The 21,874-nt window shown below is 39.4% G+C and overlaps 1 protein-coding gene across 1 annotated transcript in view; it reads right to left on the bottom strand.

Annotated features, from left to right (window-relative positions):
• Positions 1–21,874, bottom strand: part of IL1RAPL2 (interleukin 1 receptor accessory protein like 2) — a 1,126,326-nt gene that overhangs the window by 555,453 nt on the left and 548,999 nt on the right. Inside the window, exon 3 of the mRNA XM_032757406.1 lies at positions 21,424–21,697. Coding sequence (XP_032613297.1) covers positions 21,424–21,697 — 274 coding nt within the window. The remainder of the gene's footprint in view (positions 1–21,423; positions 21,698–21,874) is intronic.

Genomic DNA, 21,874 nt, shown 5'->3' with positions numbered 1-21,874 from the left:
AAAATTTTCTCCCATTCTGTAGGTTGCCTGTTCACTCTGATGGTAGTCTCTCTTGCTGTGCAGAAGCTCTTTAGTTTAATTAGATCTCATTTGTCAATTTTGGCTTTTGTTGTCATTGCTTTTGGTGTTTTAGACATGATGTCCTTGCCCATGCCTATGTCCTGAATGGTATTGCCTAGGTTTTCGTCTAGGGTTTTTATGGTTTTAGGTCTAACATTTAAGTCTTTAATCCATCTTGAATTAATTTTTGTATAAGGTGTAAAGAAGGGATCCAGTTTCAGTTTTCTGCATATGGCTATCCAGTTTTCCCAACACCATTTATTAAATAGGGAATTCTTTCTCCATTGCTTGTTTTTGTGAGGTTTGTCGAAGATCAGATGGTTGTAGATGTGTGGTGTTATTTCTGAGGTCTCTGTTCCATTCCATTGGTTTATATATCTGTTTTGGTACCAGTACCATGCTGTTTTAGTTACTGTAGCCTTGTAGTATAGTTTGAAGTCAGGTAGTGTGATGCCTCCAGCTTTGTTCTTTTTGCTTAGGATTGTCTTGGCTATGCAGGCTCTTTTTTGGTTCCATATGAAATTTAAAGTAGTTTTTTTTTTCTAATTCAGTGAAGAAAGTAACTGGTAGCTTGATGGGAATAGCACTGAATCTATAAATTACTTTGGGCAGTATGGCCACTTTTGTGATATTGATTCTTCCTATCCATGAGCATGGAATGTTTTTCCATTTGTGTCCTCTCTTATTTTCTTGAGCAGTGGTTTGTAGATCTCCTTGAAGACGCCCCTTGTAAGTTGTATTCCTAGGTATTTTATTCTCTTTGTAGTAATTGTGAATGGGAGTTCACTCATGATTTGGCTCTCTGCTTGACTATTGTTGGTGTATAGGAATGCTTGTGATTTTTGCACATTGCTTTTATATCCTGAGACTTTTCTGAAGTTGCTTATCAGCTTAAGGGCTTTTTGGGCTGAGACGATGGGGTTTTCCAAATGTACAATCATGCCGTCTGCAAACAGAGACAATTTGACTTCCTCTCTTCCTATTAGAATGCGCTTCATTTCTTTCTCTTGCTTGATTGCCCTGGCCAGAACTTCCAACACTATGTTGAATAGGAGTGGTGAGAGGGCATCCTTGTCTTATGTGAGTTTTCAAAGGGAATGCTTCCAGCTTTTGCTCCTTCAGTATGATATTGGTTATGGGTTTGTCATAAATAGCTCTTATTATTTTGAGATATGTTCCATCACCACCTAGTTTATTGAGAGTTTTTATCATGAAGGGGTGTTGAATTTTATCGAAGGCCTTTTCTGTGTATATTAAGATAATTATGTGGTTTTTGTCATTGGTTCTGTTTATGTGATGGATTACATTTATTGATTTGCATATGTTGAACCAGGCTGGCATCCCAGGGATAAAGCTGACTTGATCGTGGTGGATAAGCTTTTTGATATGCTGCTGGATTTTGTTTGCCAGTATTTTCTTGAGGATTTTCACATCGATGTTCTTCAGGGATATTGGCCTGAAATTTTCTCTTTTTGTTGTGTCTCTGCCAGGTTTTGGTATCCGGATGATGTTGGCCTCATAAAATGAGTTAGGGAGGATTCCCTCTTTTTCTATTCGTTGTAATAGTTGCAGAAGAAATGGTACCAGCTCCTCTTTGTACCTCTGGTAGAATTCGGCTGTGAATCCGTCTGGTCCTGGGCTCTTTTTGGTTGGTAGACTATTAATTACTGCCTCAATTTCAGAACTTGTTATTGGTCTATTCAGGGATTCGACTTCTTCCTGGTTTAGTCTTGGGAGGGTGTATGTGTCCAGGAATTTATCCATTTCTTCTAGATTTTCTAGTTTATTTGCGTAGAGGTGTTTACAGTATTCTCTGTTGGTAGTTTGCATTTCTGTGGTTTCAGTGGTAATATCCCCTGTATCATTTTTTATTGTGTCTACTTGATTCTTCTCTTTTCTTCTTTATTAGTCCAGCTAGTGGTCCATCTGTTTTGTTAATCTTTTCAAAAAACCAGCTCCTGGATTCATTGATTTTTTGAAGGGATTTTTGTGTCTCTATCTCCTTCAATTCTGCTCTGATCTTAGTTATTTCTTGTCTTCTGCTAGCTTTTGAATTTGTTTGCTCTTGCTTCTCTAGTTCTTTTAATTGTGATGTTAGTGTGTTGATTTCAGATCTTTCCAACTTTCTGTTGTGAGCATTTAGTGCTATACATTTCCCTCTTAACACTGCTTCAGCTGTGTCCCAGAGATTCTGGTACATTGTCTCTTTGTTCTCATTGGTTTCAAAGAACTTCTTCATTTCTGCCTTAATTTCGTTATTTACCCAGTAGTCATTCAGAAGCAGCTTGTTCAATTTCCACATAGTTGTGCGGTTTTGAGTGAGTTTCTTAACCCCAAGTTCTAATTTGGTTGCACTGTGGTCCGAGAGACTGTTATGATTTCCATTCTTTTGCATTTGCTAGGGAGTGTTGTACTACCAATTATGTGGTCAATTTTAGAATATGTGCTATGTGGCACTGAGAAGAATGTATATTCTGTTGATTTGGGGTGGACAGTTCTGCAGATGTCTATTAGGTCCATTTGGTTCAGAGCTGAGTTCAGTTCCTGAATATCTTTGTTAATTTTCTGTCTCATTCATCTGTCTAATATTGACAGTGGGGTGTTAATGTCTCCCACTATTACTGTGTGGAAGTGTAAGTCTCTTTGCAGGTCTTTAAGAACTTGTTTCATGAATCTGTGTGCTCCTGTATTGGGTGCATATATATTTAGGATAGTTAGCTCTTCTTGTTGCATTGATCCCTTTACCATTATGTAATGCCCTTCTTTGTCTTTTTTTTTTTATCTTTGTTGGTTTAAACTCTGTTTTATCAGAGACTAGGATTGCAACCCTTGCTTCTTTTAGCTTTCCATTTCCTTGGTAAATATTCCTCCATCCCTTTATTTTGAGCCTATGTGTGTCTCTGCACATGAGATGGGTCTCCTGAATACAGCATACTGATGGGTCTTGACTCTTTATCTAGTTTGCCAGTCTATGTCTTTTAATTGGGGCATTTAGCCCATTTACATTTAAGTTTAGTATTGTTATGTGTGAATTTGATCCTGTCATCATGATGCTGGCTGGTTATTTTGCACATTAGTTGATGCAGTTTCTTCAGGGAGCTCTTTATATTTTGGTGTGTTTTTGCAGTGGCTGGTACCGGTTTTTCCTTTCCATATTTAGTACTTCCTTCAGGATCTCTTGTAAGGCAGGGCCTGGTGGTGACAAAATCCCTCAGCATTTGCTTGTCTATAAAGGATTTTATATCTCCTTTGCTTATGAATCTTAGCTTGGCTGGTTATGAAATTCTGGGTTGAAAATTCTTTTCTTTAAGAATGTTGAATATTGGCCCCCACTCTCTTCTGGCTTGTAGGGTTTCTGCAGAGAGATCTGCTGTTAGTCTGATGGGCTTCCCTTTGTAGGTAACCTGACCTTTCTCTCTGGCTGCCCTTAATATTTTTTCCATTTCAATCTTGGAGAATCTGACGATTATGTGTCTTGTGGTTGCTCTTCTCAAAGAGTATCTTAGTGGTGTTCTCTATATTTCCTGAACTTGAATGTTGGCCTGTCTTGCTAGGTTGGGGAAGTTCTCCTGGATAATGTCCTGAAGTGTGTTTTCCAATTTGGTTCCATTCTCCCCATCACTTTCAGGTACACCGATCAATCATATGTTTGGTCTTTTCACATAGTCCCATATTTGTTGGAGGCTTTGTTCATTCCTTTTTATTCTTTTTTCTCTAATCTTGTCTTCATGCCTCATTTCAGTAAGTTGATGTTCAATCTCTCATATCCTTTCTTCTGCTTGGTCAGTTTGGATATTCATACTTGTGTATGCTTCACAAAGTTCTTGTGCTGTGTTTTTCAGCTCCATCAGGTCATTTATTTTCCTCTCTAAACTGGTTATTCTAGTTAGCAGTTTCTGTAACCTTTTATCAGGTTCTTAGCTTATATGCATTGGGTTAGAACATGCTCCTTTTGCTCAGAGGAGTTTGTTATTGCCCACCTTCTGAAGCCTACTTCTGTCAATTTGTCAATCTCATTCTCCATCCAGTTTTGTGCCCTTGCTGGAGAGGAGTTGCAATCACTTGGAGAAGGGGCATTCCACCTTTTGGAATTTTCAGCATTTTTGCGCTGATTTTTCCTCATCTCCGTGGATTTATCCACATTTAATATTTGAGGTTGATAACATTTGGATGGGGTGTTTGTGTGGGGCTCCTTGATACTGATGTTGATGTTGTTGGTTTCTGTTTGTTAGTTTTTCTTCTAACAGTCAGGTCCCTCTTCTGCAGGTCTGCTGCAGTTTGCTGGAGGTCCACTCCAGACCCTTTTCACCTGGGTATCACCAGTGGAGGCTGCAGGACAGCAAAAATTGCTGCCTGCTCCTTCCTCTGGAGGCTTCATCCCAGAAGGGTATCAGCCTGATGCCAGCTGGAGCTCTCCTGTATGAGGTGTCTGTCAACCCTTGTTAGGAGGTTTCTCCCAGTCAGAAGGCATGGGGGTCTGGGACCCACTTGAAGAGGCAGTCTGTTCCTTAGCAGAGCTAGTGTGCTGCGCTGGGAGAGTCCCTCTTGTCAGGATCAGCTGCTCTCTTCAGAGCCAGCAGGCAGGAATTATTAAGTCCGCTGAAGCTGCACTCACAGCCGCCCTTTCCCCGAGGTGCTCTGTCCCAGGGAGATGGGCTTTTTGTCTGTAAGTGCCTGACAGGGGCTTTTACTTTTCCCTCAGAGATGCCCTGCCCAGTGAGGAGGAATCTAGGGAAGCAGCCTGGCCACAGCTGCTTTGCCACACTGTGGTGAATTTGCCCAGTCCATACCTCCCAGCCTCCTTAGCACTGTCGGGGAAAACTGCCTATGAAAGCCTCAGTAATGGCGAACACCCCTCCCCCAACCAAGCTTGACCATCCCAGGTTGACTTCAGACTTCTGTGCTGGCAGTGAGAATTTCAAGCCAGTGGTTCTTAGCTTGCTGGGCTCCATGGGAGTGGGACCTGCTGAGCGAGACCACTTGGCTCCCTGGCTTCAGCCCCCTTTCCAGGGGAGTAAGCGGTTCTGTCTTGCTTGGGTTCCAGGTGCCACTGGGGTTTGAAAAAATACTCCTGCAGCTAGCTCAGTGTCTGCCCAAACAGCTGCCCAGTTTTATGCTTGAAACCCAGGGCCCTGGTGGTGTAGGCACACAAGGGAAATCTCTTGATCTGCAGATTACAAAAACCGTGGGAAAAGCGTAGTAACCCAGCTGGGTAGCACTGTCCCTCACAGCTTCCCTTGGCTTGGGGAGTGAGATCCCTGGCCTCTTGCACTTCCTGGGTGAAGTGATGCCTCACCCTGCCTCTGCTTGCCCTCCATGGATTGGACCCACTGCCTAACCAGTCCCGTTGAGATGAACTGGGTACCTCAGTTAGAAATGCAGAAATCACCTGCCTTCTTCATTGTTCTTGCTGGGAGCTGTGGACCAGAGCTGTTCCTATTCGGTCATCTTGGCGCCTCCCCATCAGATTATTTTTATGTCAGAAATTGGTACCAGGAGAGCAGTTGCAAATAAGAGACCATCAAATAATATGTTCGAACCAGCTGGGGAGTTGCATCAGGGTATGGTGAGTAGTGGAGATTCCTGCATTCCAGGAGTCTCTAGGAATGAACTGGATAGAAAGTTCATTCATGTTCTGAGTGAGTTATATCATGACAAACAATCAAAACAGGCCTGGGGTTAACCCCAGGTTTATGGTTGACTCGAATCGACATGGCAGTGCTTTGCTACTCCTGAGGGAATCCTTCAGGGCTACATACAGAGGATGCCAGCACCAGCTCCAGGCGAGGACTACTATGACTCTACAGCCCTCATGACAGGAGAATCCTCCTCAATCTCAAGTGAGCAGAACCAGGGACAGTCAGACTTGAACAGAGAACTCCTGCCACTGCCAAGGAGGTGAGTCAGCAACTGATACTGCTCAGAGGGTTTCCTGGTTTAGACCATGGACAAAAGCACGGTGCCATCATCCTGAGGGAATTTCTCTTCCAACCCACCACCATGATAAATGTAGGAGGAAAATCTAGCTACAAAGCTCTTAGTGAATTTAGAAATGTGAAACAGAACAGAAACATATCCCAGTGGGAAATCAACTTTCAGAGGGAGGGGTGAGGTGGGGGAGGATAGGAGTGGGTGGGGTCAAAAGGTGGGTGGCAGGTTGGTCTCCTTCTATCCCTTTGATGACTGTAAGCTGTGTTGATCGGGGGTACATGTATGTTTTAGCTCACAGGTGGAAGGATGGAGAGGAGTTAGACCTGAACCAGATTGAGACACAAATGGAGGAGCCTTGGACATCACCTGGGGCCTGTGGACCTAGTGACTAAGAAGCTGTCATGGCCCTGGGACATCTCTGCAGCAGCTAGATGTGACATTAGGTTGTTTCCTGTTTAATATACGACAGCAATTCAGGACTTGGGGCCAGTTCCCTAACTAGTTATTAAAGAGTTTGTACTTGTCAAAAATGTTCTTGGGCTTGTTTATATCCTTCTAGGGCAGGGTTTCCCAATATTGGCATGCTTGACATTTGGGGCCATATACTTTTTTATTTCTGGGGGCCATCCTGTGCATTGTAGGTTGTTCAGCAAAATCCCTAGCCTCAACTAACTGGATGCCCAGTAGTAGTGTACATTTCCCACCCCACCCAAATTGTGACAACAAAAAATCTCTCCAGATATTGCCAGATGTCCACTAGAGGGCAAAATCATTATGAGTTACCTAGGGAGGGTAGGCTCAGGGGTCAAATGATGGTAGGCAGTGGGACATTAGGGTATAGGGTGGAGTGAGGTAGAGTAGGGGGCATGAGATAGAGGGCCTTTACTTCTTTATATTCTTGTGTTTTGTGAAAGTAAAATAATTAAATGTTCATAGAAATACAAAACAATATAAAGAAGTTAATTTACTGGGTGGATGGGTTTGGAAAGGCCACTTCTTCCTCTGGAACAGAAGGGAAAAGGAGAGCAGACACTGTGTGATGAGGGGGTGGGAACCCAAGGGGTTTCCTGCCTTTGCATCTGTTAGACAAGGCACCTGAGGGTTAGTAAGGACAGAAGGTCGGGGTGGAGGTGGGACAGTGGTACCTTTAGGAATAACTTAGGGGATGGGGTGGAGACTGGAGGAGGAGGAGGAAAGGATCATCAAGTTGCATAAAAAACACGATTGGGATAGGGCCCAACTGAAAGAAAATCAAAGGGGAGAGCAGTGCGACCCTAGGAGGGGGCACTAGAAAGGAAGGTGAATAATTCCAGGAAGGGAACCAGACACTTATCTCTCTGGTCCTACAAATTGTTTTCATAACTTTTTTTTTTCAGTAAAACATTAAATCAGTTTGATTGGATTTGGGTTTTATATTTGGCAGGATTATGGAAAGATATTAACATTTTCATGATTTCCTGTGTTATGCCTATTAAAGTTTTTTTCTCTGTAAGTCCAGAGGAAAGGTTTTAATACATAAAAATTAATTCTACTTCCATCACTGAATATCCTCTACAAACTCAGCAGAAGCAATCTGACCTGACCTTTGAGCCCTTGAGTAAGCATGTTTAGTGAGATGGGCAGTTACAGAGGAAGACAGCTTTAAAAACAATGCTGCTGGGAGAAAGGCCCAGCTCTGATGGGTGAGAGAAGGGGATGGATATTTCATGGGGACCAATGCCTTGGTCAAAAACAGTGAGTTTTATCTCTAGAAAAGCTGTAATGGTCCTCTCTGGGCTTGCCATTTGAGATAACAACAAGCAAAGTGGTGAAAGGCAAAAACCAGGGAAGCCTTCATTGACCTCTTTTTTTCTGATCATCCATTCACATGCCAGGAAGTCAAACTTGGCTATACCTGTCTCTAAAATAATGGAAAGTAAAATTAAACTATATTTTATTTAGAAACAGCAGTGATTTTTTTTTATCTTTGTTTTATGTCATGTGGGATCAAAGTCAAAATTTGAGCAGAGTGTGTATATGTTGACACTACCTAATGACATTACCTAATATAGAAGCTTCCCTAAATGCTTAAAAATCAGAATTTTCTGTGACTTTGTACCCTGCCGTAAAATACTGGCATTGCCAATATTATTATTTGGACTGTCACCTCGTAAAATTGCCTTCCTGTCATCTACTTCTATTGGTATAACAATATACTAAAAAAATGATTCATGTGAGCAAATTGAAAACGTCCAGACCCTACTGATCTGAGGGTTTCAGCCAATAAGTTGACAATCAGTATGTATGGAAAGGCTGCCCTGTGTGTGGACAGTGTGCATGGTGCTTAAGTGGCAAGCTTTAGATTGAGCTTAAAAGGAGGAGAGATCTCTTGCTCGAGAGTAAAACATAATAATGTAAATATGAAACATGGTCAAGCCACTTTCCTTGTAGGAAGTAAAGGGAAGGCACTGACAGGGGATCAGGGTAACAGGAATAAAAAATTAAAAATGTATATACTATATCTCTATACTCAGGTAAGTGTATATTGCCTTAGTGTTGAAGAGTGAGATCTGGTCTGGAAACAAGTGTGTAGATTCGTATTGGCTTGGGTCTTGCTTGAATGTGATCAAGGCCCCAAGGTGGAAATATACATTACCCCTCTCACTTAGCTTTTCTCTGTCTCATATTTGTAGATACAGACTATACCCATCAAATATTAATGAGCCATCTTACCAAGGTGGATCACTCTTCAGTGTGGTGAGAGAGTGGAGATGGTTCCATGTGAATTTATCAACACCTGTGAGAAAACTGGTTGGAGTACATACTAAGACTAACAATGCTTTAGTCAGCAGCACTGCCTTTCTTTAATGAGGGTCAGGTCATAGAAGGGAATTTGCCTCCTTTAAATATACATTTTCTCTGTGGAAACATAATCTGCAAAAAACGTGCCTTATTACCAGACTGCAAGTTAAGGTGCTCATTAGTTGAGTCTTTTAGCTTCTTTTCTAAGAATTGGTCAATGTCTAAAATCTCATGTTTCAAAAACATCTGAAACCTTCATAAAGCAAGCATTATTGTTAGGTTCATACTCAGAAAAAAACGCCTCGATAAATCCAGGTTCCGACCAAATTTACCTCCCTGTTTTTCCCTGTGCATGGCCCATGTATTACTACCTCCTTGCCCTGGGACATTGTTTTATCTGCCTGGGAAGACCTCTACTATCACCACCTGTTTAGATCCTCAAGGGCCATCTCAAACAAGCGAGATTCTACAAGACAAAAGCTATTTTTCCTACTTTTTACTGTACTATTTATCTTTCCTATAGCACGTGTCACTTTCCCTCATGTATGATGGAATAAGAGCCATCAAGTTAGTGTTTGCAGCTTTTCCCTTCTTCTTGCCTTCTAAACATAATTCTCTTTTTCACCGCATTGGTCTCTTTAAATGCAACAACTTTTACAAAGATCCTTGGTATGGCAGGTTAGTTCCTGAGATTTTATTGTGCAGAATAGGAGTAATGGGCAGAAAGAGCTGAAGAATTGCAAGGAGCACTGCTAGTTTAATTAAATTACATTGGAAAGGGCAAAAAAGAGCTTCTTGAAAGGAAAAAAAATGCTAGAGGATGAGAAAGGGCAAAAAGAGAAGAAACTTGTAGGGGATGCATTCCAGGAAGAGTTTTTTAGCGGGTAATGAAAGGAGCAATGACAGAGGTTTCTGCGCAGCTGAAACATACAAGAGATACTACGAGTGACAGTAATGTCAAACAATGATTTTTGTTGCCGCTGGTTACAAATGGGCTTATCTTTGATATTTTTCAAGGGACTACAGTAAATCTATCCTCAGACTTTAAAAAAAATATGTTTAGTTGCTTGACTATGTTTTCTAGGATACAATTTAATGATGAACCACATGGGAGTTATGCTTGTTTGATTGTGATTTGTATACATGTCCTAATTCCCCTTTTAATTTGTTGTAAGTCAGGAGCCCTATCATTCACTTTTGCTTTTTTTAGTACCCTCTGTACAGGAGGTACTCAATAAATATTTGTTTAATGAATAATAAATACCTGAGAGCTAAAAGGATATTGGCTGAAAAACATCACTTTTATTAAAAACAAACAAAAACAAAACAAAACTGTAGTTAGGAAGGAATGAGATCTCATTTGTGTTCCACCATGAACATTTTCAACTTTAAGGTGAATAGAGGGAAGTAGTGTCATGCAATGAGTTTTTGAAAAAGATAATCATACATTTATGACACCTGATTATATTCATTCTAGCACTTTGTCATATACTGATGTATATGTTTCTCTAATTGATTCATCATGAGTCTTATATATTAGAGGTTTTGAAGTCAGAGTAAACAGACAAAAAGAGCTATTTAAGGATATATATGCTTCAAAATTCATCTCTATTTGGTGGAAAACAACTTTTAAGCACTTCTGTATATGTAAACTGAAAAGTGATCACAAAGGATTTTAAACTTGGTAAAACAAGAAGTCTGGTTCTCTGAAAATTCTTGCTTTAACTTAATCATCACTTTTCATGAACTTAGAATCTCTATTTCATTGCCCTGTGTTATCCATCTTTAATCAATAAAATTCTATCCTCATCACCAGACAATAATGTTCACTGATGAAACTAAAAACACACAGAAGCACAGAACTTTATATAGGCAAGAATTAATGCAAATAACCATATCTCATTTCTTGTAATATACAAATACAGATTACTATAAAGAACAGTGAAAACAGATAATAATTGAGAAGACAGTAGAGAAAACTGATAATGTGTATAAGCTCTGGAGTCAAACCTGTCCAAATCCCAGCTCCATCATTTACTACCCATGTGTCCTTGGGCAAGTTCTTCACTTTTATAAGTATCAGTTTTATCATCTTCAATAATATGACCTACCTCATGAGTTATTCTAAGGATTAGCACAATGCTTTCATATAATAAAAGCTAAACAATTATAGTAGTAGTAGCAGTGGTGGTGGTAGTAAAAGTAGAAATAAAAGATAATGTATGGAGTGCTTACTCTATGTCAGTATTGGTGCTAAGTGCTCATCAACATTCTCTGAGGGAAGTACTATGATCTTTGTTCATCTCCAAGTCTTCTCTCTCAGTTAATAGCACCATGATTCACCCAGTTGCTTCAGTCAAAAGCAACAGGAGTCATCCTTTATTCAGCTTTTTCTCACATCCAGGACATCAGTATGTCCTATCAGCTCATCCTTCAATATATATCTGGGATTCATTCACATCTCCCTATTTTTATAGCTACCACCACAATCCAAGCTACCATCACATCTCTCCTCAACTAATACAATTGCTTCTCAACTTGGTCTTCTTGCTCCTTCCCCTGTAGTCCATTCTCACCAGGCAACCAAAGTAATCATTTTTTAAATGGAAATCGGATCATGTTACTCTCCAGTTTAACAAAAATAAATACTCATTTTATCTCTGATTACTAATTTAAAAATCAACTTTTTATTCTGGTCCACAATATGCAATAGCATCTGTCCTCTGTTCTCTGCCTGCTTTTCCAGCCTTATCTAGTAGCATTATTCCCCAGCTCACCACACTCCAAACAAACTGCCCTTCTTTAGCTTTTTTTTTTTTTTTTTTTTTTTTTTACAGAGTCTGGCTCTGTCACCTAGGCTGGAGTACAGTGGCGCAATCTCAGCTCACTGCAACCTCCACCTCCCAGGTTCCAGCGATTCTCTTGCCTCAGCTTCCCGAGTAGCTGGGATTGTAGGCGTGCACCACCACACCTGGCTAATTTTTGTAGTTTTAGTAGAGACAGGGGTTACATCACGTTGGCCAGGCTGGTCTCGAACTTCTGATCTCAGGTGATCTGCCCGTCTCAGCCTCCCAAAGTGCTGGGATTACAGGCGTGAGCCACTGTGCCCAGCCCTTTCTTTAGCTTTCTTGAATCAAGCCTTTTCCCATTTCATGACCTTTACATGTGGTATTCACTTTGACTGGAATAATCTGCCCCAAGATTTTCACAAGGCTGGCTCCTTCTTGTCATTCAGGTCTCAGTTTGTATGTCACTTTCTCTGTGAAGCCCTTCTTGACCACCTAACTGAAAGTGGCCTCTCAGTCAGTCACTCCCCTAACATGACCCTTCTTCACTCTCACCAGTGTAGAATTATGATTACCCAGTGTAGTCTTGTGATTGCATTAGTTATTTGTATGTTTTCTCAACTCTAGAATAGAAGCTCCATTACTTTAATCTCTCATTCAATGCATTTACTCAACACATAATGCAAGTGTTCAAAATATTTTAAGTTGAATAACCAAATGGGTATTTATTTTCCATGTGAGGAAAAGCAAGGCAGAGGTCACACAGCCATAATATACCATCATTCCCTAGGTTAATGCTGGAGTCAGAACCAATAGTTCAGAGTTTGCAAACTGTGAGTCCCCTGGTTGAACCTGAGTAGTCATATAAATTGCTCAAGGTCACACAATTTGTAAGTAATAAAACTGGGATTTGACTCCAAGCAGTCCAGCTCCAGAGACCATACTCCTAATAGGACACAGTAGTATTAATAGTAATATAGAAGATTGCACCACAGTGTTAGGTGTAGAAGAGTCCTAGCTAGTTCAGTAACTCTTAGTAACTCCTCCTTTAGTAACTGCTAAAAGGTAGATGCTGTGTCATAATTTTCTCTTGGGTTCACCATAGTGATAGGCACAATATTAGTCCACATAAGCATTGAATGGATATTTTCACTGAAGTTATTTTTCATGCCTGAGACTAGAGTTATTGCACATCTTCAGTCCTCTGCCCTTTTAAAGAGTTGCTGTTTCATCATTGACAGGAAGGAAGGTGGAGGAGAAGCACCACTTTATAGCAATAGAATCCTCTTGATAGAATACCAATTTCAGTACACCGTAGCTAGCATTAAGAACCCCTATACTGATCAGTGCATTTTTTTGGAGACTCCAATAGCCACACAAGAGATTAAGCTGGAATTGAGCCAGTTGCCACATAAAGGGACACCATATGACTCTACTACTGAATGCTCAAATGTACTCTAGGGAGAGTGGCGGGTTTCCTTTAATCTATCTTGCCATTGGAGTGTTGATTTTCCTGCTTCACTTTGATACAGATAAAACCTGCTGCAGCCCTACTTTAAGATGACTATACCATTACTCTCCAGGTTAATGTTGGAGTCAGAACCTATTAGTTTAGAGTGTGAGAACTGAGTTCAATGGTTGAATCTGAGTGTGGGCTTTTTTGGGCAGGAGGGTCCCATAAATTTAAAAATTGAGAAATTTCACACAATTGTTCAGATTTCAAAACATCAGAAAAACTGGCAATGTTGGGCCTATATCCTTAGTGCCTTCTAACATTAAGGGGTCAGAAAGAATATGAGGAGCCAGGAAAAGAACTTATGAAAGAGTAACTGATAGAGTATGAGGAAAGCCAAGAGAGTACTGCTCTCTGGAAGTCAGGTAAAGAATGTATTATCAAAAAGAAGGGAGTGATCAACTATGCCACATGACATTACAGGTCAAGTAATAGGAGAACTGAAAATTGGCCTGCCCATTGGATTTAGCATTGTTGTGGTCATTGGAGACTTTTATAAGAGCAGGTTTGGAAGAGTTTGAAGGTAAAATTTTGATTGGAATGGGTTTACTAGAGAATGAGTGGAGAGGAACTCAAAACTGAATGCAGACAACTCTTTTGTTATAAATAGTTTTATTGAGATATAATTGATACACAAATAACTGCACATATTTAATGGGTACAGTTTGAAGGGTTTGGACTTATATAAATAATCATGATATCATCACCAGATAATTCTTTAAAGTAGTTTTATCCAAATGGGTGCAAGAAACCGGGAATAGTGGTTGTCAGGAAAGTGGAGTTGAGAGGATTTTTTTTAGATGGCATAAATATTGATCTGTATATATGCTGATGGAAATGATCCAGTAGAAATAGAAAATTTCATGATATGGGAGAGAGAGGAGAATTCCTCAGGTGATGTTCTTGGGTAAGCAAATAGGGATAGAATCTGGTGTACACATGAAGTGACTTGCCTTACATAGAAGCAAGGCCAGTTCATCTGTGGTAACAGGCTGGAAGGCAGAATATGTACGTACATATGCCAGTAGGTGGGCAGATGTAGTGGCAGTTTTTTTCCTGACTACATCATTTTTTTTTTCTCTGTGTAACTGGAAGCAAGGGGGAGGAGATATTGGAGATCTGAGGAGTGGAGATGATATAAAATAGTCATCTAGGCAGATGAGAGACTGAATGGTCTAAGAATATAAAATAAAACTAGCATTAAAGGTCAATTTGAGGTCCATGACAATGAATTTAATGTGAAACCAGTCAACATTATTATATATTTTCCTTCAGCCAAGTTTAGCTGCAAGGATGCAGGCATAGTATAGATGGACAGTTAGGTTTAAACAATGTTGTGGTTTTCACAAGCGAGTAAGATGAAGGGAGAAAGAGTCAAGAGAATCAAGAGGGTGTATATGGGAGTGATTATAATGATTGATCCACTGAATTGGAACTATGCTAGATGGGAAGAGAACAAGGTACAGTGAAAAACATGTGAGATCAATGAGAAAGAGGTTTGGGTGGAATCAACAGATTATTGGAGGTAAGGTACAGAAAAAAATGAGCTAGAAAAATAGGAGGTAGTGGCAATAGAGTAGAATGCATGAAATGAGATTATGGAGGGGATTGCTACAACTTTCAACACTCCAAAATGTTTCAGGTGGCCTGCCACACTCATTAAATTACCTTCTTGACCTCTGAAAAGATTTTGAGTTTACAACCTGCATTAGGTTAAAACCTTGATTCTGAGCAAAATAGCCATAAAACCAAGTCACTTAAGATTGTGTAATTATACAAGGGATTAAACTAAAAAGTATATATAAATACCAGTGTTAACCAACTCATCAGTGACTATTTGAGATCAATTCTTCCTTTGTGGTTATCAAATATAACCTATTAATTCTTACAAAGCAGGTACTCCTGCTGAATAAACTGTAAACATCTGCTTCCTTCTAGTAAACAAACTGAATGAAGTTGAAATTACATAGTTAATGTACAACAGTATGGTTATATTTCTAAACATTACAACATATCTAATTTAATGCTAATGAAATGAAAATAAAGTAAAATGGTTACTTCTTTGCTATTTAAAATTTACCTATATAATTTTATTAACAAGTAGGTTATCAAATTGCCATAAAAATAATGGAATCAGAGACCCCTGCTTATAACCAAAAACAGGTAGAAAAATAACTAATTACATTTCATTTTGGGAATGAAATTCCTGCTGTCTCAAGATCCTGCTGTACTTTCTTGATCTTTTCTGAGGTCAATTAATTCTATAAGATCCAGGCTTTCATTTTTTGACAAGAAACTATCTGCTCTCCTGGAAATTGCTACCTGGGTAACCGACTTGTTGACACTTAACTTTTCACGGATCAATAGTTAAGTTGGAATTGGTATGTTCACTGTCCTTGAAAATCTCTGGGTAACCGTGATGGGAAGTAGGGTAGGAGAGTGGAAGGTGCTAAGAGCCATTTCTTTGTGTCTCATGTAGACTAGAGCATCACTTTCTTTTCTAAAGACACAGGTCTCTTTGCAATATGCCATAAAGTGAGTCCCATGATATATATTCAATGAATGTTTGTTGACTGAAATAAAAATACTTGCTTATATGTGATACCTAAGTATTTATAGGTCAGGATCATTTAAGTGACAATAAAATCAAGTAAAATTACTGTATACTTACATTTATTTCTTCTTCTTTTTGTTATGGACTATTTCAAACATAATAAAAAATACACAGGGCAAATGATGAATCCTCATGTACCCACCATACAGATTCAAAAATTAGCAACATGCTACACTTTTCGTTTCAAATGTATCCACTCCCTCAACTTTTCTTCTGATGCTGTTTTGCTTGAGTAATAATCATTCAACTGTGAATTGATTATTTGCATTTGAAATCAAAGCAATTGTGCCTCCTGGCTAGACATATACTAAGGAACTGTTCAGAAAGATGTTGTGAGGCATTCAGATTTTGAGAACCTCACTTCTTTCAATGACTATTAGAGACCAAAAATATTTGGATTATGCTCCCATTTTATAAGGGAACTGCTTGTTCTGTTGACCTCGTTACAGAGGTAAATGGTCATAATAATTTTGAACCTCTAACTGATTCTCTGCACTCAGCCATAATTATCCCTAAATGTTAGGTTTTTACAGATGTTCAATTATATTTAATTTTGTGTGTGTGTGTGTGTGTGTGTGTGTGTGCATGTGAAACAGAGTCTCACTCTGTCACCCAGACTGGAGTGCAGTAGCACAATCTCGGCTTACTGCAACCTCGGCCTCCCGGTTCAAGCAATTCTCGTACCTCAGCCTCTCGAGTAACTCGGATTACAGATGTGCACCACCATGTCCAGTGAAATTTTGTATGTTTAGTAGAGACCGGGTTTTGCCATATTGGCCAGGCTGGGCTTGAACTCCTGGCCTCACGTGATCCACCTGCCTCAGCCTCCCAAAGTGCTGGGATTACAGGCACGAGCCACCGCACCTGGCCAATCATTCTTTTCAGTATCTGTGAATTCAATGCAGGATTATATGACTATATCTATCTTCATTCACAGCTTAAGTCACCCCTTGTTCCAAGTTGTTGAGAAAATGATATGTGAGATTTTGTCAAATAAGATTACCTTTATCATTTTCATCCTATTAATTCAAGCCTCCATTGAAAATACTGGTGTGATTCTTGGATTGGCACTGTCTCTCAAAATATGATTTAATCCTCTACCATTCTCATATTACCAGCCCGTTATTATGCTGGGAAATTCAACTAATCACTCTTGAGACTGGCCAAGGAAAAATTTAAAAATTATTCATTAGCCAAGTGGCTACTGAAAGGTCACAAATAGTAAATTTTTCTTGCTGTCATTCACATGGGTGGAGAATATTACTAAATATTTCATATCTTCATTTTTAATCACAGTGACATCAGTAGAGTAACTTCTAATGAGATCAATAAAACATAGAAAAGTCATTCGTGATTACCCTAAAGTGGTATCTAACTGGAGATTTTAGATGAATACTGACATTGTCAAATTAAGAGCCCTTTTCACTATAAATGTCACTCTTGGCAATTGCATTAAATCACCTATATGGACTGAATTTCTCACTTGGCACATAATAGAAGTCAGTGGCCACTACTAGATATGAAAAACAGGTTCATTATTCACAGACATATGCTAGCTATTTCACTTATATACCTGGAATAGATTTATGTATCTCTGAGTTGACAAAAGCCTGATTGATTCTATTAGAACAGTGATTTCCAAACATTTTTTTCCTTACTAAGGCACACATGAGAGATAATATTCAACAGTTCCACCTATCTCTATCAGTCCCAATAGCTCCCTAAGGGTTGCTGCACAAAAGTTAAAAAGTCACAAGTTATGTTCGAATCTTAGTGGAATTCTTTTATCTTCTATTGGTCTAGATGTGAGTTGAGAACCTCTGACTCAGATGGTATCCAAAATAGACATAAAAAAGGCCAATCTGAAATGTACTTGAAAGAGAGGGCCACCTATAGGAAAGGACTTCAGGGACCTTGGGAAATTCAACTATCCCTAAAGTACTCCTTCACAATCTATGGCTTTGTTTAAAAGCAAATAGACCGTCAGCTGAGAGGACTTAGAAGCAACAACACGCCAATAGCAATGAGCATACCTAGCAACCAAATCTAGGTTTCTAATGCAATTATCCATTAAAAAAACAGGACTCCTTGGAAAAATGGCTAATTCTAGAACTGGGGCACAAAATATATAAGATAAACCTGGAGCATCTTTCTACAATGTAAGGAAATGCTTTAAAAAAAAATAAAACCATCACTCCACGATGATAGAGTTGTATCAAAGGGACAAATGAGCCAACTGAAACAGCTTCCCATGGGCAAAGGTGGAAGAATTTGAGCAAGAAAATTAAGTAGAATTGCATTACAAGCCGGTGTATAATATAAATAAAAATGAGTCCATACCGATATAAATAAATGATGGAATACATAAGTAAGTGGGGAAGGGGAGAGACAAATTTCCATGCAGAAGAATTTGCAATAATTTATGTAGATATTTCTTCTAAAGTGTGGACTGTGAATAACAACTTTCTTCCAAAGACTACAGTAGGGAAAGGAAGAAAAAAAAAGAGTAACTTTACAGTGAAAAATTATAAACATCACCTCAAGCCAGGTGATCAAAGTCAAAATCAACAGTTATGAGTCATATTGATACTTTATACCCTTGATACAATGTGATGAGGATGGTATTTTACCTTTGTAATCTTACTCCTCAAAACATATTACCCCAGTCTAACCATGAGAAAAATATCAGATAAATCCCAGTTGAGGACCATTCTACAAATTATCTGACTAGTACACCTCAAACTGTCAAGGTCATCAAAAATGAGGAAAGTCTGACGAACTGACGCAGCCAAGAAGTGCTTAAGGAGACATGACAACCAAATACAATGTGCTACCAGAGATGGATACCGAAACAGAAAAAGAGGCATTAAGGAAAAACTGAAGAAATGTGAAGAATATATGGACTTTAGCTAGTAATAATGTATTACTATTGGTTCATTAATTGTAACAAATGTACTATAGTCATGTAAGATGTTAATAAAATGGGAAAGCTGGATATAAAGTGTACAGGAACTCTATATTATCTTTGCAATAATTATGTAAATCGAAGACTTCTTAGTTTATTGAAAAGCAAATAGTGGATTTTTATTACAGCGCCTTTTGTAGGGACAAAATACTGGAAACAAAGTGTATACTCATCAATAGGGAAATGATTGACTGACTTGTGGTATCACAAAATATTAAGCAACATACAGTATTATATATTTAACCATTCAACCCAGCAATCCCATTATTGGGTATATACCCAAAGGAATATAAATCATTCTACCATAAAGACACATGCACATATATATTTATTGCAGTGCTATTCACAATAGCAAAAAAATGGAATCAACCTAAATGCCCATCAATGGTAGACTGGATAAAGAAAATGTGGTACATATATATACACCATGGAATACTATGCAGCTGTAAATAAGAATGTCCTTTGTAGCAATGTGGATGGCCATTATTCTTAGTGAAATAAGGAACAGAAAACCAAATATTGCACATTTTCACTTACAAGTGGGAGCTAAACAATGAGAACACATAGGTACAAAGAAGGAAACAACAGACACTGTGGCCTCCTTGAGGATGGAGAGTGGGAGGAGGGAGAGAATCAAAAAACTACCTATCAGGTACTATGCTTATTACCTGGGTGACAACATAATCTTTACACCAAACCCCCATGACATGCAGTTTACCTGTATAACAAACCTGCACATACACCCTTGAGCCTAAAATAAAAGTAAAAAAAAAAAGCTCTCTATCAATTGACTTGGAGAGATTTATACCACGTATTTTTACTAAGCTAAGAAAATGCAGAGAAATCTATAACCCTCCTTTCATTTTGTAAAACAATGAGGAGAAAATACCCATCTCAGTATGTTTGTATAATTAAAACAGTAGGGGAAATGCAGGTACGGATCACTAAGTTGTTATTATTGCTAGGAGTAAAGGAATGGGGTTAGAGCGGAGAATGGAAAAGAGGGGAGGTAACAAGACTGAAGACATTAGCAGGCCTGGGGAAGTAGCAATAATTTGTTTAATAATTCATTGTAGGCTTAGCACCTGTACATAGTGGACTGATGCTTTGCAAATAAAACTTTAAATTTGTGAAAACAACAAACAAAAAGCAAATGGTGTAGGGGGAGGAGAAGAGAGATAATTTTGATTGGTGGGTTTTTAATGACGATGGGGGATGGAAAGGAGATAAGCAAGGAAAGATTAGCAGCACCCTAGGGAATACAGTGTCAGTCACTAAAGCTGAATTACATCTACTTCTCAATTTTGCCAAGAGCTGCCCAAGTAGGAGAAAATACCACTTAACACTAAGGTGTGTTCAGAATGATTGCTGTTCTCCCAAGATCCTGGAGATTTTTCCTACCACAAACAGAGACTAAACTCACCATTTGCTCTCCCATCACTCCATTTTCTTCCCCTACACACAAAAGTGATTCTTAGAGCATCCAGAAGGCTCTCTATTTATATGCCAGCTTGTTCTCCCAGCCTTTTGAACAATGAGGCCTCGCCAGGGGCTTCCAAGTGCTCTTGATGAGGAAGTGACATAGCTTTGGCATCAAAGTTCACAGGACACAAAAATAGGAAAAGTCTGCATTTCCAAGGAGTTAAAATCAAATAGTAGAGTGCAGGTCCCTGGTGAGCAAGATCAAAGACTCCCAAAATTGCAGAATTGAAAGGTGGCTTAAAGGTCGTCTCAGCTACCTACTTCAATACCTAATCCAGTCTCCATTTGAGATGCTAGACGCTAGATCCTAGATTCTATCACTGGGGTAGAGGGGGAAGGGAGAACATACTGCAGAATCCCTAAGGGAAAAAACATATTGCTTTTTACTGTAAACTTCTTGCAAGCAAGAATTGTGTCTGTGATATCTTCCCACTATAGTACCCAGAAACTTAGGATGACTGTGTATTTACAGAGCTCGATGTTGATTATTTAAATACAGTGGACTCAAACTTGCATTGCAAATTCTATGAAGGATTTCAGCAGTAGTACATTTGCTGAGAAATCTCCCAGAAGCATTTGAAACTATTTTTCATCAACACGAAAGGCAAGACCATGGCCAAAATGATATTTCAGATCATTTTCGTGGCCAGATATCAAGATAATTGAGTCAACTAGCTGTATGCAAAACTAATTGTTAATATAAGACACTGGGGCAGGGGTGGGGTGAGGGAAGAAATGAGTCAGAAATTTTTCTTTTTTTTTCCCCTTTTTCGAGATGGAGTCTCACTCTGTTGCCCAGGCCGGAGTGCAGTGGTGCGATCTCAGCTCACTGCAACCTCTGCCTCCTGGGTTCAAGCAATTCTCCTGTCTCAGCCTCCCGAGGAGCTGGGACTACAGGCACCCGCCACCATGCCTGGCTAATTTTTGTATTTTTAGTAGAGACAGGGTTTCGCCATCTTGGTCAGGCTGGTCTTGAACTCCTGACCTCAGGCGATCCACCCGCCTCAGCCTCCCAAAGTGCTGGGATTACAGGTGTGAGCCACTGCGCCCGGCCCGAGTCACAAAATTTTCTGAATTAAATAAGCACACACAGTAAATGGGAATCCTATTTTATGAAAATCTAATAGGAACTTGCTATGTAGTTCTGATAGATAATTAGAACTGGAATTTACTGAAGCTCCATATGTACTGCAACCTTTCAAGAACATATCCATTATACAACATGAGACTCAAGTCCTACTCAAAAGACTATCAGCCATGTGATTGGGCAATGTTTTCACACAACACTCACCTTAAAACACAAGTGTAGAATCCACTGTCTTGTGCCTCAGCTGAGTGAAACCATATTGAATCTTCCTCTTTGCTCATCCTGACCTCTGAAAAGATGATGGGCTCTTCCAAATCACCTTTGTTTTTGTACCACATAAGCCTGAGCCCAGTGCTCTGGGCCGTGCTATAGTTGGTACGAATATAACTGTAGAAAAGGGCACATTTCACTCGGACTGGTTCACCTGCCAAAGCCATGTATGTCTTGAGGTCCACTGACCAGTCAATGCAGCCATCCACTGAAAGAAAATCAGAAGAGGCATAAGATACAGTGAGCATTGTTGACAATAATAGTGTGAGCAGTAATCATCACCAACATGTCCTAAGTGCTCCACATAGATTACTTCATTCAATCTTCCCAGTGACCCTATGAGATAGACTTGTATCTTGCTTAGACCTTAGTAAGCACAGCCCCC

Source organism: Hylobates moloch, unplaced genomic scaffold, assembly GCF_009828535.3.
Source record: "Hylobates moloch isolate HMO894 unplaced genomic scaffold, HMol_V3 SCAFFOLD_7, whole genome shotgun sequence".
Lineage (NCBI taxonomy): Eukaryota > Metazoa > Chordata > Mammalia > Primates > Hylobatidae > Hylobates > Hylobates moloch.
This window is presented reverse-complemented; position numbering and strand designations above follow the sequence as displayed.